Source organism: Cryptomeria japonica, chromosome 3, assembly GCF_030272615.1.
Source record: "Cryptomeria japonica chromosome 3, Sugi_1.0, whole genome shotgun sequence".
In the NCBI taxonomy this organism is placed as follows: Eukaryota; Viridiplantae; Streptophyta; class Pinopsida; order Cupressales; family Cupressaceae; genus Cryptomeria; species Cryptomeria japonica.
Window position 1 is genome coordinate 969,624,637 of NC_081407.1, and position 17,351 is coordinate 969,641,987.

The 17,351-nt window shown below is 37.2% G+C and overlaps 1 protein-coding gene across 1 annotated transcript in view; it reads left to right on the plus strand.

Annotated features, from left to right (window-relative positions):
- Positions 1–17,351, plus strand: part of LOC131035553 (uncharacterized) — a 102,845-nt gene that overhangs the window by 39,707 nt on the left and 45,787 nt on the right. Inside the window, exons 4-6 of the mRNA XM_057967267.2 lie at positions 12,796–12,855; positions 13,069–13,227; positions 13,417–13,563. Coding sequence (XP_057823250.1) covers positions 12,796–12,855; positions 13,069–13,227; positions 13,417–13,563 — 366 coding nt within the window. The remainder of the gene's footprint in view (positions 1–12,795; positions 12,856–13,068; positions 13,228–13,416; positions 13,564–17,351) is intronic.

A 17,351-nucleotide genomic window follows, 5' to 3' on the forward strand; every position in this document is an offset into this window, starting at 1 on the left:
TTTCTTTCATTTTCTCATTTTCCTTTTGATATTGCTTTTTCATTCCGTCAATTCCTTTGGCTCGTAAGCAGTAAAGCTTACTAGGGTTTGAGGATTGCGGTGGCGCTGAAGCTAGATTTTAGATTTTTCACCAATCACAGCTTTGCCTGAAAACCATAATGACTCGGAGTCTATTAATGTGTGAAGATATAGTAATCAACAGATGTCGACATCAAGACACAGAAAATGATTCCCTTCCAAGTCAAATACAGGTCCTGATGAGATGATAGAGTTGAAGAGGAACAACCTCGGATTCCAAGCACTTCATGAATGGATATCTAAGAAATGAGTCTAACATAAGATCCAGGATGTTGCCAGCGTGAGAGCAACAACACAAACACCTTTCTCACAAAATGGAGGCTCCCACTCAAGACACCTAAACTAAAGCAGACCAACCGACAGACCAACCCAAAGCAAACCAAACTAAAACGCACACCAAAAGCAAACTATCTAAAGAAGGCAAACAACTAAACTACCTGAGCCACGCTAGATCATGAGTCAAATGACTCAAGGCAAATTAAGAACAAGGCTCAAAAGACCTCTAATCTAAAAACACGAAAAGAAAACCTACTCTAAACCTATATACAAGACTCCTAGACTCAACACGACTCAAAGAAGCAAAATATATACATGACTTTACATGATTTCTCAGGTTGTGCAACAGGAGCATGGCAAACGTGATGGTTCTCAATTGGGCAAATTCATCCTTAAACACAGAAAGGCAAACTCTCACCATGCATTTCTCATACTCAAGCAAGTTTTCACTCAAAATGATCAACTGAGGTAATTCGTTAGGACCATGATCAATCCAAATGCAAGTGGTTTTCCCAAAATCCCCATAATCAAAATCATAATAACTTTCAAAGCTAGGATTAAGGAAAGAGACGACCTGGCATATTTCAGGCTCAGACGGCACTGTATTGTTGGAAGTGAAGTCACCAGCTGCTTCAGGAGGTCGCCATTGATGATGAACTATTCCACGAGCATTCACAATATGTTGATCTTGACTAGGAAGTTCCTCTTGAAACAAGCTCAGTGCCCCTTCGAATAGCTCAACATTCTCTATTTTCATTGGGACATCTTGCATAAACCAGGCATCTTCATGAAACTTTGTGAGCATATCTTCAAAAATGAGAGTCTCCTTGATGGATTGAGCTTCAAACATCTCCTCTAGTCGATCAAAGATAATCTCAGGTGATGTCTTGTCTTCAAGTATAGTCTCGGGAGGTCGGAGCTGATGATGGATCACATCACTCACCGTAACTTGCTTATCTAGAAAAAAATTTGGCAGTGATTCCATTTGTGTTTCCTCTACAAGTTCTTTCAATACTTCCTCAAATATTACGAGAGTGATGAAATCTTCAAGCGCCCCTTTGAATTGTTCTTCATACCTGGGCTCACTTGTGATGATTTGTATCTCTTTGTTCAACGTCTCAACTTGATTGTCTTCTTCAATGGGGCCATTTGAAAACTCCTGCAATTCACTCTCAAGGATCTCCTTTTGTAGCATAAACGAGAATTTTTCAAGGGATGAGTCGTCTTCTTCTTTAATTGCTTGTTCAACTCCTAGACCTTCCTTTATCACTGCTTGAATATTCTCAACTGATTCTTCAAATTTTGTTTCATGATATTCCTTTTCAGGTGCAAGGCATGGTGGGCTATCTATACATTGTTCCTCAGGTGCATTGGTATCGTCAACGTACAATTGATCCTTCTCACATTCAGATGCTGGAGCAATGTCCTTTTCATAGGTTCTCTTGAATTCGGCTGCGAGATGTGCACCCCAAGATCTGTTAATAATACACTCTTCCTCGGACCAAGTTGGCATTCCAAACTGGTCTCTGACTTGATTGATAGCCATTTCACATATTGAGCAAGTAAATTCAGAGTGAGGTGAGTTGTGAATTCTACACCACAATGGTAGCAATATGTTTTCAAGATGCATTTCACCATTCAAAATGAGCTGACTCTCGATCATCCACATGAAGCTTAGAAGAGGATCCTTGCTCTCTGGGACATTGAAGTTGTTTTCCTCTGTTTCTGGCCTACTTATGATTTTTCCAATGGATGCGTCATTAGATAGTTTGTGTTGGAGTAATTTTAGGACAATTATCTAATTATTTATTAATTAGGTCCTTTAATTGCTTTTTTACTTAAGCTAAACTTAGGTGCTTTATTTTATCTAGGTGTTCTGCTTTTTTTTAGTAAAAAAATAAATTTCCTGCTTAGAAATTTTTGGAGGTGCGAATTTTAAAAGGGAGGTTAAAAAGGTTTTTCCAAAAAACAAAAGGTCAAAGGAGGGTTACATAGGTACAAATCAGGTCTGCACACCATCTGATCTGCTGACATCAGCACCTAAATTTGGTGGACCTACTAATTTTTGGCTCTCAGCTAAATTTAGTTTAGTTTTTCTATTTTTAGCCCCTCAAGCCTTAAAAAGCAATGTGTAGTGTTTTTGCCATAACTTCGTTGTACGGAGTCAAAATCGGGCAAACGAGATATCGTTGGAAAGTTGGTTCCATCACCGATCATAAACTGTAGGTGGTTTGATCAGATTCTGCACCAATTTTCCGTACCAGGCCTTCAAAGTCAGCTATCATTTTAGTGCTTCGAGGGCCATAACTTGCACATCCGGACTCCATTTTTTCGACTTCCATACATCGTCAGAAAGCTATTAGAGTCCTCTATCCATATATTAGGTCTATTTTTCCATATTGTGTTCCAGGTATCATGGGTTTTTCTGTTCATCCTTCAGTTGTCTACTTGGCTAAGGGCAATTATGAGTCTTGGCGACATGGCATCTTGACACATCTCAGGTGGCTAGATATGCTGCCTTATTTACATTGACTCATACTTGAACCAACAACTTTAGGAGGTAAATCAGCTTGGGATTATCTCACAAACCATGTTGTAGGTGTGATTTGTTCTAATGTTGATTATGACACTATGTGTGTGTTGTGACGTTTTCACACATCGCCCCATTGCAAATGGGGACCCATGTTTTTTTTTGCTTTTTAGGGTTTGTTCTTTAGGTTTTTTAGGGTTTTGTTAGTTAGCCTTTGCATTTTGAGTGTCGCCCAGGTGATCATATGGATAAGCAAGTCCGGCTTGAGTGATGTCCTGATCCTGAATTTGACTAAGTCTGGAATGTCCTGATCCTGAAATTTGACTAAGTCTGGAAACTGAAAAACCTCAAAAAGCTAGATTTTGGAATATAACTCCTGGAGGTCTGAAACCACTCTCAAACATCCTGAAAGTATATATGGAATATAACTTAAAGTATAAGTACTTATACTTAAATGTTATATTCCATTAAAATTGTCCTGATAGAGAGTTCGAAAAGTCAAATTTCGCTCCTGTCCTTCTCCAAGGGTCCAAGGCGAATCACTCATGTCCCTCACCAAGGGAACAGGGCGATAATACTTATTTGAGCCATTCCTGACCTTGTTTGGACGAATTGAGACATCAAAGGCATGGTGAAGGGCAAGATGAGCATGATGGAGCATCCAGATTTGATCAAAAGCAATGAAATGATGAAGTTTTTGCCTAGAAGGTCAAATTCGCTCCTGTCCCTCACTGAAGGACCAGAGCGATTTTCTTATATGCACAATTTTAGACCTTTTTTTGGACGTTAACTTTTATTCATAGCATGAAGCAGGATAATATCTTCCCTAGCAAAGACATTTCATGGTGAAAAGTGAAGCATTTGGGCTTGGAGGACAAAAATCGCTCCTGTCCCTCACTGAAGGACCGGAGCTTGAAATCCAAAATTGCCTTGTCCTTGAAAGATTTGAACGATTTCGCGAATTGAGAAGATCAAAGGAGATACATTTTATCAGTTGAATATAACTTGAAAGCGCAATCATGAGGAAAATTGACCCTAGAAGCAAAATCGCTCCTGTCCCTCTGCCAGGGACTAGGGTGAATTTAAGTGATAGCTCCCGTCCCTCTCTCAGGGACCAGAGCGATTTTCCCTATAGGACAGGTTTTGGGCGGAGATCAAGTACGTGTTAAGTTTGAGGCAAGCAAAGGAGGCGTAACGAGTCCGTTGAAGATAATTTGAAGATTGCAAAAACGCCAAGTGAAGCCCATATTGTCCTAGGCGGTCCTGTCCCTCTCCCAGGGACCAGAGCGATTTCTTCCTTAGACAAATCTCTCGCCAAGATGAAGCAAATTACATGTCAAGGATTAGTGAAGGGAAGCATAGCGGATCCATTGAAGATGGTTTTAAAAGTTAGCAAAGCATGATTGAGCCTACAAGTGAAAGTTCACTCCTGTCCCTCAGCCAGGGACCAGGGCGAACTCAAGGTTATTTAATATTCCCTCCAAGCTTAAATCACTCCAAGCTAAGACACAAAGGGGCAATGATGTTTGGAACGCCTCGGAGAGAAAGTAAAGTATCAAAGACCGCAAAGGTGATGGAAATGCCCAAATTCGCTCCTGTCCCTCACCAAGGGACCAGAGCGAAATGTTCAAGTGTGTCCAAGTTTAAGTTGCCACTCACATTTCAAGTGTTCAAATGGGAGTAAGGAACATCATTTTACACCGTGAAGACAGTTGCAAGTTGATATAAACAAGGATGAGCACAAGGAACAAAGGTTCGCTCCTATCCCTCACCAAGGGACCAGGGCGATATTCACTCAAATATCAAATTTGCATTGTAAAGGACGAGTAAATTATGCATGGAATGAATGGATAACATTGTTACTTGCCTTGCGATATAAATTGGTAATTAAAGAGACAAAGACCCAAGGAAAAAGGCAAGTTCGCTCCTGTCCCTCACCAAGGGACTAGGGCGAAAGTACTTTAAAGCGCACTCCTTCCACAAAAGGGACGAATTAAGCTCAAGATTCCCAAATAAAATGCTATTTTGGACGTCTAAGACATGACTCTGAACGTGAAAAACAAGGCCAAAATGAAGGAGCGCTCCTGTCCCTCTCCCAGGGACCAGAGCGATGTGGTTAGTGTCCCTTATTCCTCCCATGCTTAGGCGCCAATATTTTCGAATTACATTAAAATGCCAAATTCGATAAAAATGTGAAAGATTTAATTAAATTGGTATTTAAAAATAGCGCATGGACATTCAATAATTAATTTAAAGCCTTTAAAAAATCGAAGTTTTTAATTACAAAGGCATTTAATTAATTATTATTAAATTAAATTTTAAAAAAAGGAGCGCTTGGGGTATTATTTTGCAAGGTCGGCCCCCTCTTTTAAATTTTATTTGTTTTTGGGGCCTATTTTCCAAGTCGGCCTAGGGGCAATTATCAAGATGAGCGCCTATATAAGAGGGGTGTGTTGAGCATGTTAATCCATCATTCAATCATTTGTCCAAGTGCGATTTTGAAGGAGCAATAAAGGAGTGCGAGTTGAAGGCTAGAGGTGGAGCGAATTTTCCTCAAGACGTTGAAGGCTAGAAGTGGTGAAGTTGATAGAAGAAGCACATTTTGAAGACTTTGATCCACATTTTGCCTAGCAAACTTGCTTAATTTTGCATCTTTTCTTAGAGTTAATTCCCAAGTGGAGGTATGGCGAGATTCTCCTAGTCTCAATTTTGAATTTTGAATTTTCAATCTCAAGTGGCTTAGTAAATTTAGGAAATGATAATTCAAAGATTTATCATGAGGTTTCCTAATTTAAAACTTAAATCCTCTATATTTCCACGTTGCAAAATATATTACTAATTTTGAAATGTTGTGTAGGTATCAAGATGGCGACTCCCGAGCTCGAAGGATCTACAAGTCAGAAGACTCTCCTCAAGGAAAATCAAGCCAGATCAAGGATGATCAAGCAAGGACAAGGGCGACCTCCTCCAGCCTAGCATCGACAAGGATGGCCTTCTTTGGACTAACGTCATCAAGGGCGACCTCTTCCAAATCCAGCATTCCAAGGCAAGGTACATCATCATCCTGCAAATCAAGGACACAAAAAGTCAGAACAAGGGTTCGTTGAAGAAGCAAATAATTTCAGAAGAGTTAATTAAAGATAGCTTCTCAACAATATCAAGTTGAATATCTACCAAGTTACAAGTGTCAGATGAGGTGGCATCCCAGTCATCACTCCTCCAGTCAGTGTGGTCCACCTCAGCATGTCCAGATTCAATGTACCTAACTCATGGAAGGTGGCACAAACTCCGATGTACCTACCCTAGCTATCCATTGGTGGAATTTTCTAGAGAGGACATGTGTCCAAGCAATACAATTTTATCATTGGTCAAGCATTAAATGTTATGTAATGGTTGTAACAAACCCTAATTAGGGTTTTCATTGTAAAATCTTGGCCATTGATCTCGAATTGATCTAAGCCATCAAATTGTATTGAGGGCACTATATAAGCCCTGACATTTCATTTTGTAGAGGAATTAGCAATAGTTAGATAATAGTTAGAGAGTTGAAAATAGTTAGAAGATAGAAATAGAATAGTAACTAGAGTAGAGTAGAGAGAGAAGGCAAAGATTGTTGCCAAGATGTTGTTGTAAAAGACTTGTAACTTCATTGAAGAAATGGTGAAATTTATGGGTCAATTCGACAATTTGCATGGTCTTTATACTTCTCATATTTGATTTCATGTTATTAGATGAATGGAAGAAATATGCTTGATTGATGGTGAAATTTGTACATCCATACTACTAGCAGTTTGTTGATTGCAGACTTGCCTTGTGTAGTCAATTGGAATCGTTCAGCTTAAGCTTAACTTCAATTGTCGCTTCTTCATTGATATGCATCAACCTGATGGTGTCTATGCCTGCAGTGATGATTTGAACATCATAAAGCTTCCCTTCGAAGATCGTACTAGCCTTGTGGAGATGGTCCTGCGATGTCAAAACAAGACCTAGTTAGAGTTTCATCAAAGATCAATCATTGCTCCTACATTCTTAGTATTAGGATTAGATCCTCTCATCGCCCTTATCTTTTTTCCATTTTTTCAAGTCAAAGTTAGTAAAATCCTGTGTCTAGCAATATTCAAAGCAAATCAGAAGTTCAATCATCAAATGTAAGTCCCCTTGTGATTCCAGCAAATCACATCATACCACAGAGAGCTTATGCACACGTAGAGACCCTACATACAAGAACCTTGAAGTCATCCTGATTGATCCTTTTTCGCGATATCTTCAGCAATCAGAGGATTTATTCAAGAGAGGATAAGGTACCCTTAGGTATTTTATTCTGTGTTTGATAGTGTATAAAATACACGTCAACAGTGTGCTATATCAGACCTTGAGTGTCCCCGCCCGCTTTGGACTCTCCTTTGGGAGATATTGAAGACCCTCATATCTCTCCATTTCTAGAGGATCCTGCAACAGATTGTCTTCTTCCCCTTGCACATGCAAATTTCATGCCCTATGATGAAGATACTATTTAGGAGCTTGAGTATATCGGAGGTCTTGCATGTTTCGATGGATCAAAGGTCTATCTTCGTGTCTATACTCACATTGAGATCCCATCTTAATCATCTTCATCTTATGTTGTTCCTGATCACATTGGCATTGGCTCGTGCATAGCCCCCATTGGTTTAGTGCAGTAGGACATTGTTCTTCTAGACACAACTATTTGGGATTTGTATCTTACAAACATATCATCATTGTTTGTGGAGTCTCATATTTCAGATCTCGAGGACTATTTTGAGGACATTCATCTCCTCTTTGCTGATAGCCACAGAAGTGTGTAGTGTCATGAAATTGCGACCCTTGCAATTGTCGACCACATTAGGGTCCTCACGGATGTGAACTGAATCCCTAAGCCTGATCGGAGACCGGAGACTTGCTTGACGCCTGAGAATTGCATCTTGCTTGCCCTCCGCACTGTCTAAACTGCATCCTGTCCTGCAAAAAAGGGCAAGACAGGGGCGTGGTGCCCCTGTCTCCTGCCCCATTTTGGGGTAGGACCCTTTTCAATTGTGCTTTGGAGGTTGCACATTGAGTGGGAAAACTCCTCCAGTGTCGACTTGCGATGGAAAATCAGTCAATAAATCCTAACTGACGCCCCTGTCCTACCCTTTTTTGGGGTAGGACCCTTTTCAATTGTGCTTTGGAGGTTGCACATTGAGCGGGAAAACTCCTCCAGTGTCGGCTTGCGATGGAAAATCAGTCAATAAATCCTAACTGACAAGTATTTAAGTCGCATTTGTCCTCTCATTTGCATAAGTTGGATGAGTGGGAAGTTTACATGTGATCAAGCATTCAAGAGCATTCAAGCATTCCTTTCCAGCATTGAGCATTCTCAAGTCTCCCTTCAAGGCTAGGTGTTGCATTCAAGTCAAGGATTCAACCATTGAAGAGGAGATTCATTCCAACATTCAATTCAACACAAGCAAATCTATCTACATTCTATCTACAACCTCCCTTGAGGTGACTTACATTTCAGTCTTTCATTTTTATTTACTTGCAAGTACTCTCTTTCATCATTTGGTTAATTCCAAAACTGGGGTTGACCTGAAGGCAAACCCGCAATCCCAACACCTTTCCCTCTCTTTCCTGTGTGTAGGTTGCAGGTGCGCAACTGTACTTTCGGATTTCGGCTCCATTTGCAGAGGCGGAAAAACCCTTTTCGTTTCGCGGATTTTTCGGAGGACCGTGTACATTCCCGTCATGGTCCGGACAACTTTTTCCCAAATTCGCAGGATGACTTCGTTTCGACAGATTATTGCCAAATCCAGGTGCTCAGCTTCATCCTATGCTTCTATCTTGAGTTATAATCTAATCTTTGTCACTTTTACACTTGATCATAAGTACACAATTCAATTAATTCAAATCTCAATCTCAGAAGAGGGGATTCACTTACCATCACTCAGAATTCAATCTCTTTCTCTAGAGGTTGAATCTAGTGTATTTTCCTCCCTCTTCTAATGTAATGTGGAAAATGTGTTTGAAGAGAAATCCAAAGTGAAACTTTTATCTCTCCTTGGAGGGAAGAAAAGCTTTCCTCTAGATCTCCATCATTCACCTTTTCCCAACATCACACAGTGTTGTTAGACCATCTTTGTCGCCAATGGAGCTTGTTCTTCATCAGCTTTTGCAGAGTCCTGATTTGTCACCTCCTACATTTATTAGGCATGTACCTAATTTGGTTGTGGCATCCTAATAATTTATGGACATAGCAGCATTTTGAGTAGTTTCCAGAGGCACATACAATTTGGATTTGGATTCCTACCTCTTCCAATTTATGGGAGTGGCTTCACCTATCTCTAGTGGATTGGTTTCTTCCGAAAGGGAGACATTTTTGTAGGCAGTGGATCATGTTCTGTCTTCAAGCATTCATCATGGTACAAGAGCTACCTCTACATTGGGGGAATTCTTATCCTCATTCTCTCTCTTATGGGAGGGATATTCATTTCACTTTTGTGACTGATTTTGTACTTGGGGGGCCACTTGGAGTACTTCATCTTAGTCACATGTTGTACCCTTTTTTTTATTGCATCTCTTGTTTTTGGAGAGGGTTGTTTCCCATATGTTTTTTCTCATTTTCTCCCTTTAGAGAGACCCAATTGGTGTGAGTTGCATTGCTTTGCATTGTTTTGTAAATGAGTACCTAATTAGGCCTTTGTTGCTGGGACTCATTCATGCATGCATTTTGCATTCATCGTTAGCTTTTTAGCTTATCCCTAAGTTAATCTTAAGGGGGGGTGTTGGAGTAATTTTAAGACAATTATCTAATTATTTATTAATTAGGTCCTTTAATTGCTTTTATCCCTAAGTTAATCTTAAGGGGGGTGGTTGGAGTAATTTTAGGACAATTATCTAATTATTTATTAATTAGGTCCTTTAATTGCTTTTTCACTTAAGCTAAACTTAGATGCTTTATTTTATCTAGGTGTTATGCTTTTTTAGTCATAGTTCACTTAGAGGCACTTCTAGTTATATTTAATAGCTTGTAGTTAAGCTTAATTTAGCTCCTACTTTGCATTCTTTAGTTGTAATTTTAGGATTAGGGCATTTCTTACTCTTTATAAAGCAAGTCATTCATTCATTATAATTGCACCTCTAATATTGTACCTTCAATATTGAATCTTCTATTCTTTTGTGCATTAATACAAAATTCTTTGGTTGTTATAGAGCATATAATCTTTGCTTGATCTCTTTTGTGTGATAGGTATTTTTCTTGTAGATGATTCTTGGCTCTTGTGGTTGATCATCAACATCTACAGTTTGTGTCATTTTCTTAATGAAGTATTTATACAGTCAATTATAAACATCTTGTCAAATTTATAATTATATAAATGGACCAGCTTTATTCACTTCTCTAATAATGAATGTGACAAGCTCTTCATCTCAAATAGTTCATCTATATCTTACTATCAACATAACCATTCCAACTCCTTTTGGTACAAGCGATAGTATATATATATATATATATATATATATATATATATATATAGTATTTTTACATTGTTTTTGTACTAATGAACCCAAAACCCATTTTCAAAATCATGCTGAACCAGCGAACTGGGTTCTCAAACTCAAACTTGAACCGGTAACTTAGGCCAATGTGGTTTGGTTAGGGAAATCCTCGGTTCTTGGAGACTATGCAATTGAGTCTCTTTGGCATTTCCAGGTGTTGCATTGGGCTTGGTTTATCATATTCACAATGACAGTTTTTGGAGCAGTTTTGGGCACTTAGTCTGTTATGGCTATTTTTAGTAGGTCTGAATTTCGGCACTGACTTGGTCTTTTGGTGGTGGTTACAACTTGGCACAATTGGTTTCTACATTCGATGATTGGCTTGGTGATTTTCTATTTGAGTAGGTTATTTTATTAAACGCTAGTGTTATAAAGTTAAATTAAATATTTAACATAGTATTAATTAAAATATTAAAATGGGAGTTTTTAAAGATGGCGCCTAGGGACATAAAGCAAATGTTTAAAGAAAAAATAATTTTTAACTCAAAATGGGGAGTCCAAATTGAAGACATAAGGATATTTTAAAATAAAGAAAATGTTTTACTTCCCCAAGGAGGGCGTGGGGTTTTGGAGGAATTATTTGAATTTTTTTTGGAGCTCATTTGAATTTAGGCTGGAAAGAATGTGATGAGGGGATATTGCTGGTTTGAACAAGGGCTCTGTGAGGACAAAAACCCTCATAGAGGACATCAATTGCAGTAGTGAGAGATCCATCCTGGTTGATTTGTAGGTGGTTTCATTTAGGAACTACACTTGGGATTCATTGAAGAGATTTTTAGATTGTGGAGTAAGGGTTATAGGAGCAAAACATAGAGATTTCTTGATAAACATTCTGGAGATTGCTGGACAGATTTTTGAAGAGCCTGGAGTCAGAATTTTTGCCCCTTATTGCTGGCTGTACTAGACCCTTAGCATGCTGTACAGTTTTGGAGGAGGGATGTGGGTTGCTGGAGCCTAGTTGCCTAGGGTTTGGAGGCATTTATTGTAGATTTTGGGATGCCTCATTGCCTTCTACTCATAGCGGTTAATTTAGAGTTGGACCAGCTAGGGTCTGCAGAGGTTTTGACACCATTCGGAGTTATAGTTTGCTGTTTCCAGCCCTTTATCAGACTTATTTATATGAGCAGCAAATGGGCATGTTTGTGTTGTCATTTTGAGTTGATTCATCCATCTGGTTATTGTAACTTCGGTATATTGCTGTCCAATCTCGGTATTGGTTCTGAAAATTAACTGTAGTTTGTGGGTATATAAAAACACCGATTTATCTGTGATGTGTTCATCTGGGTGTTATTGCTACTACGTGTATTTGATTATATGCTTCATATTTGTCACTGAAACCAACTATAACAGCTGTTGGGTTACTCAAGATGGTGCATTTTATAGTTCTCCGTTGGCTGTAGAACTATTTCAAAAAAAATGCAGGGTGGTTACCACATCGAGGGGCTGAGTGTTTTAGCAAATAATGTCCAAGCCTCCAAGGTATCTACTAAATTGAGTCATCTTCAAGCAGCCGTGCATTTTCTTTAACATGTCAGTGATTTCAACATCTTTGGTCTTTGATTTTTACTTTTTGGGATCTACTTCAAGAGGGGCAATCTACAACAGTCTAAGTGATCAGGCTTCCTATTCAAGCTTAAAGAGGGAATGTTGGAGTTTGTAATCTTGTTGAAGGGCCTTATCATGTATTTTAGAAGTTCCTTATTTAGGTCAGATTCTGTTAGATATGTGCCAGGCCACCTTCCTTTGGATATGTACATTAATGTGTATAACCCAAACACATTGTTTAATTGTCAAGTATTAAGTGATATTAAGTGTTATAGCCTATGGACATGTATGTTTTCATCTCCTTTTTCACATTGTCCTTGTGTTGTTAAAGCTTAGTCTCCACCTTCCTAAGAGTGCATACCTGTTAAGTTGTACAAGGTACTCATTTTTTGTGGCATAGCATGCTTTGGGTACCTATTCTAGACCGTACAGATCTTTGACAAGTTGACATATCTTATGTTCTTTACCCTTTTCTTCAAATTCCTGCTACTGGACTTGGTTTATGATTGTGAAATTTAAGTTAAAGATGGGAAACTTTGTAATGGATATAGAACTAAGTTGTTCTTCATAAGAGGAGCCGTCATAGATTGGATGAGATGTTTTAGCCATATGGATAAAATGTTATTTTGAGTAAAATGGATGTGACATAGATTCTAGAAGATAATTCCAATAATGTTCCTTGTGATGAATTCTTTTGCATAGATATTTGAAAATTAGTTTATTCTACATGCAGTAAGAGAGCAATTTGTTTCTCCGTAACAGCCTCATTTTGTTTCATCTCTCATATGGTCCTTACCATAATATTTCTGAAACAGGTAAAAGATATTCCATGTGGTACTAAGGGTGGAGTGATGATTTACTTTGAGAAGATTGAGGTACAGACCATACTGATTTTGCAATAATATGCTAGTTATTTTTTCTCTTGAATTCATGAATCATAGTTTAAGTGTTGTATCCTATGTAATATTGAGTAACTTAACGCACTTGCTTTGTACTGCATAACAGATTGACACATTAGATCACATTTATATAATTATAATCTTAATTAAATATACTATCATCTAATGCCTTTAATAGTTTAATTGCAGGTCGTTAATCGCCTTCGTAAGGAGTATGTCCATGAAACCATGTTAGATTTTGGTGTCACTTATGACAAGACTTGGATTTATGATAAAATTCACCATGAAATAAATCAGTTTTGCAGTGCACACACATTGCAGGATGTCTACATTGACATGTTTGATCAGGCATGTTTTCACTGATTGTAGTCCGTTTTTTATAAGCATGCTTCTTTAACAAAAAGACATATAGATTCATGTGAGTTAAGTTTGATAACTTAAGAATTTTTTCAAATAAGAGATACAACAGTTTATTTGAACACACTGCAAGGATTGGAGTTGTTTATATGAAACAAATAATTTTTATTGGAAATGCAGATTGATGAAAAGATGAAAGAAGCTATTCAAAATGATTGCACTATTTATGCACCTGGCATTGAGATTATAAGCGTAAGGGTAACGAAACCTAAAATTCCAGAAGCCATTGCCCGAAACTATGAACAAATGGAGGAAGAACGTACAAAGGTATGCCTGTTTATTCTTAAGACTCAAGAATGGCTTTTGCTTACATCAAATCTACTAAACTGAATGGTTTCTTAGCTTCTTTCCTTTGTTGCCTAGGGCTTTTTTTTTAATTAGATAATTTATTGATTTGTACTTGCTTGTTTCTGTTCCTTTTCTTCAAAACCTTATGTTTCTCACTTCCACACTCCAGTGACACACGATATATGATTTTACTTGTTCAAACATAGGGATTGATTATTAGAAAAAATAATTTCAAGATCCATGCCTTTTTCACTGGCTTTAGGTCTTGGATTTTTCTGCTTGATGTTACTTTTAACAATAGGACAGATTCTTTATGCGGTTGTATATCTCAATGTTTCTATTGATGTTTCTCAGCATTTGGATGATTTCGTTGCCTTGATGAAATAATAAGCAGGGGAACAAATAATCTGCTGACTCTAGGTCTTTTATCTATTAAAACATGGGATATGATTTTGAATCATGGATATATGGTATATACTGTTCTATGTCAAGTGGTGTCTCAGTAATTGGAAGTGCACTTTGAAAAATAATATTTTATATATGCCTCTGAATGACAGATGTGGTATGGTGTCATTTCACTACAAGTGTATTTTTAATTTAAACTTGTACATTTGAAATAAATGAAATGCTTCCTATATCAAAAAATATGCAGTGAACTTATTACAAAGTTTGCAGAAGGAAATTAAGAAAAATATTTCAGGTAAATAATGTGAATTCCTGTGACATTTGGTGCTCTTATATTCCCTTCAATTAACTATCAACCTAACATATGATTGTTATGGAACTTAAAATGCTGTTTTTTGCTAGCTAGCAATGTTACTGGGTTCTTCAAGCTTCGGTGCCATTGCAGGACTAAATTTGTTCCAGTGGCACTGGTATGTGGACATCCCACAAGGTACTTAGGGTGGCAGGGCCACGTTGTGATGCACCTCATTGCTCCCTGTTGATAGTGTTCTTATGCACTATGCAACACAGAATAAAATAGTAAGTATTCTATCCTCTCTTGAACAAAATCCTCCCAAATGCTAAGCTGCGTGATCAAATGGGATGACTCCAAGGTTTCAAATGTTAGGTCTTGACGTGCTCTTGGATAGACTCAGTTGTTTGATGTGATTTTCTGGAATCACAAGGTGGACTTACGTTGAATTTTGAATGCTTTGAATGTCGCTGGAACGTGGAAATTAACTTAAAAAAAGGACAAAAGAAGTAGGGTTAAGAAAGCTAATCTAGTCCTAGGAATGTAAGAGCAATGGACAATCTTTAAAGCTAATCTAGTCCTAGGAATGTAAGAGCAATGGACAATCTTTGATGAAACTCAACTAAGCTTTGCTTTGACATGCATCGAGCATCTCCACAAGGCTAGTGCGATCTTTGGGGGATAGCATGACGATTTTCAAATCACCAATAAAAGCATAGATCATCTCAAGGTGAAGCATATCAATGAAGAAGTAGCAATTGAAGTTAAGCTTGGCTAAGATGGATCGAGTTGACTACACAAGGTATTTTACAATCAGCAAGGTGTTAGTAGTATGGATGTATGAATTTCACCATTGATCATGTACAAAGTTCTTCCATTCATCCAATATGAAATTTGTCACGTTCCCTTCTTGATCATTATATATAACCTAAATAAAGTAATTATTATTAATTAATATAATAATTATCAACAAATGATTACTAGGAATCATTAAATATTTATTTATTGTTAAATGTTATTATTATTTATTAATTAATAAATTAATATATTATATTTGAAATATTACAAATTAATAAAATAGTGATATTTAAATGTTTGATCAATAACAGTGTGTAACTGTAATTGATCAATAATAAATCAATAAGTAAACATTCATTATCATAACAAAGTAATTAGAAAACAAATATAATAATAAATAAATTCAGAAAAACAAATATTCAGTAAAAACAATATATAATAGAATAGCATTCATCCTAATCAATCAACAAAGTTAATTATTAAATCAAATACTTACTGCTCGTGTCAGATTGTCCCCTGAACAATAGACAGTGATATTCAGCAAGAGTGATTGGTAATGAGTATCGGTTTTAATCAAGATTCAGATATTGGTTCTGATCCTTTTCTTTTCTATTAATTCTCTACCATTGATCAATAATTCATACTATTCCTGTACTATTTAGACAATAACAGAAACAAATATTTGTTTAGATTCTAATTAATATGAATAACTGTTAAGTATTATATTAATGACAAGTATTTAATTGTGACTATTATGTATAACGGTGTTTACTTCCTAATGTAAATCGCATAGGGGTATTACCCCATTTCTAAAAGGAGTGTCTTAGGAGAACAGTCAGCAAATGGGGTTGTGACTATTTGCCAGTCATGTCTCTTCTAAGGGCGTGACTTTACATCCTCGATCCCCGTGAGTTATATAGGGGTGTGTGGTAACATTCCATGGAGGATAGAAAAAAATAAGGGAACTGAGGAAAAAGTAAGTCAGCGAAGGACAGAGGTAGTATCGTCTGCAGTGCATTGAATTGCAAAGAAGGAATTCGCATCCAGGTAAGTGCCTAATGCCTTAGTAGATTTATGATCATTATTGAATAAATTGATATAAGTAATACCACAGCCTCAGCACAAATTATGAATCAATTATTGGTCACTCTGTTAATAAATCGATTAATAGTCTGCATTTCTTCAATACATCAGCACGTATGTAAATTAACAGTAATATGAACCACAATCCAATACCCGACAATGACATATTAGAACAGTATTCAGACATTGAAATAATAATAACTAATAATCCACGAGTAAGACGGAAGGAATGAACTGGTTAATTACTAACAGAGTGAATATAAAAATCTGAATTGAACAATTGGAAATGTTTTATATTACTTAACAGTAATTAAAGTTACAGACTGTCTTTGTACAGAATTTACTAAATTTACCCTTAAAATGAACACCTGTCAGGGAGGAAAGGGGATTTGTAGAAGGGATATTGTCCACCCAAGTAGGCCACCTACTGGATCATGTTAGATCAGTAGGCCAGTAGGGCATGTGACTGCTACTGGGCCTGGGTCTGACAGAGTTAAGCCACTTCTACCATCTGCTGCCTCTTTGGCATAGTTAAACTAATTAATTGTGGAATAAGGTATGATGAAAGGGATAAGACCCATGCCACAATGAGTAGGCCAAAAGGGCATGATGACTGCTTTTGGACTCGGTGGGATGGTTGGGCCAACCTGGCCATACCTTGTGTTCCCCCAAATCATGTAATAAAATGAGCTATGTTTATAATCTATTTGGGATGTAATTGTATAAATTCAAGATCTGCTGCGTATTGATAACCTATGAGAATATAGTTCCTATATGAAACTAGTAGAATTTTTCTTGGTGGTAAGTTACTCTTCCCATTTCTGATTTATCCTTTCAATTTGTTATCCAAGCAAACATATTTGTGCTTAGTGCTTACATATTTAGTAAGGGACATTACAAAATTTAAACGAGAAGTAGAGACCATGCAAATTGCTGAATCAACATATAAATTTCACCATATCTTCAATGAAGTTTACATTATGCTTACAACAAAGTCTTGGCAACAATCTTTGCCTTCTCTTCGTACTCTACTATTAAGTATTTGCTAGGAATTATTGACTACTCACTATTAACCTTTACAAATAAAGAAGCATAATGCTTTTAGTACAATTGAGTGGCTCAAATTGATTCACAAACAATGGCCAAGATCGAAAGTTAGAAACCCTAATTAGGGTTTGTTACACCATTA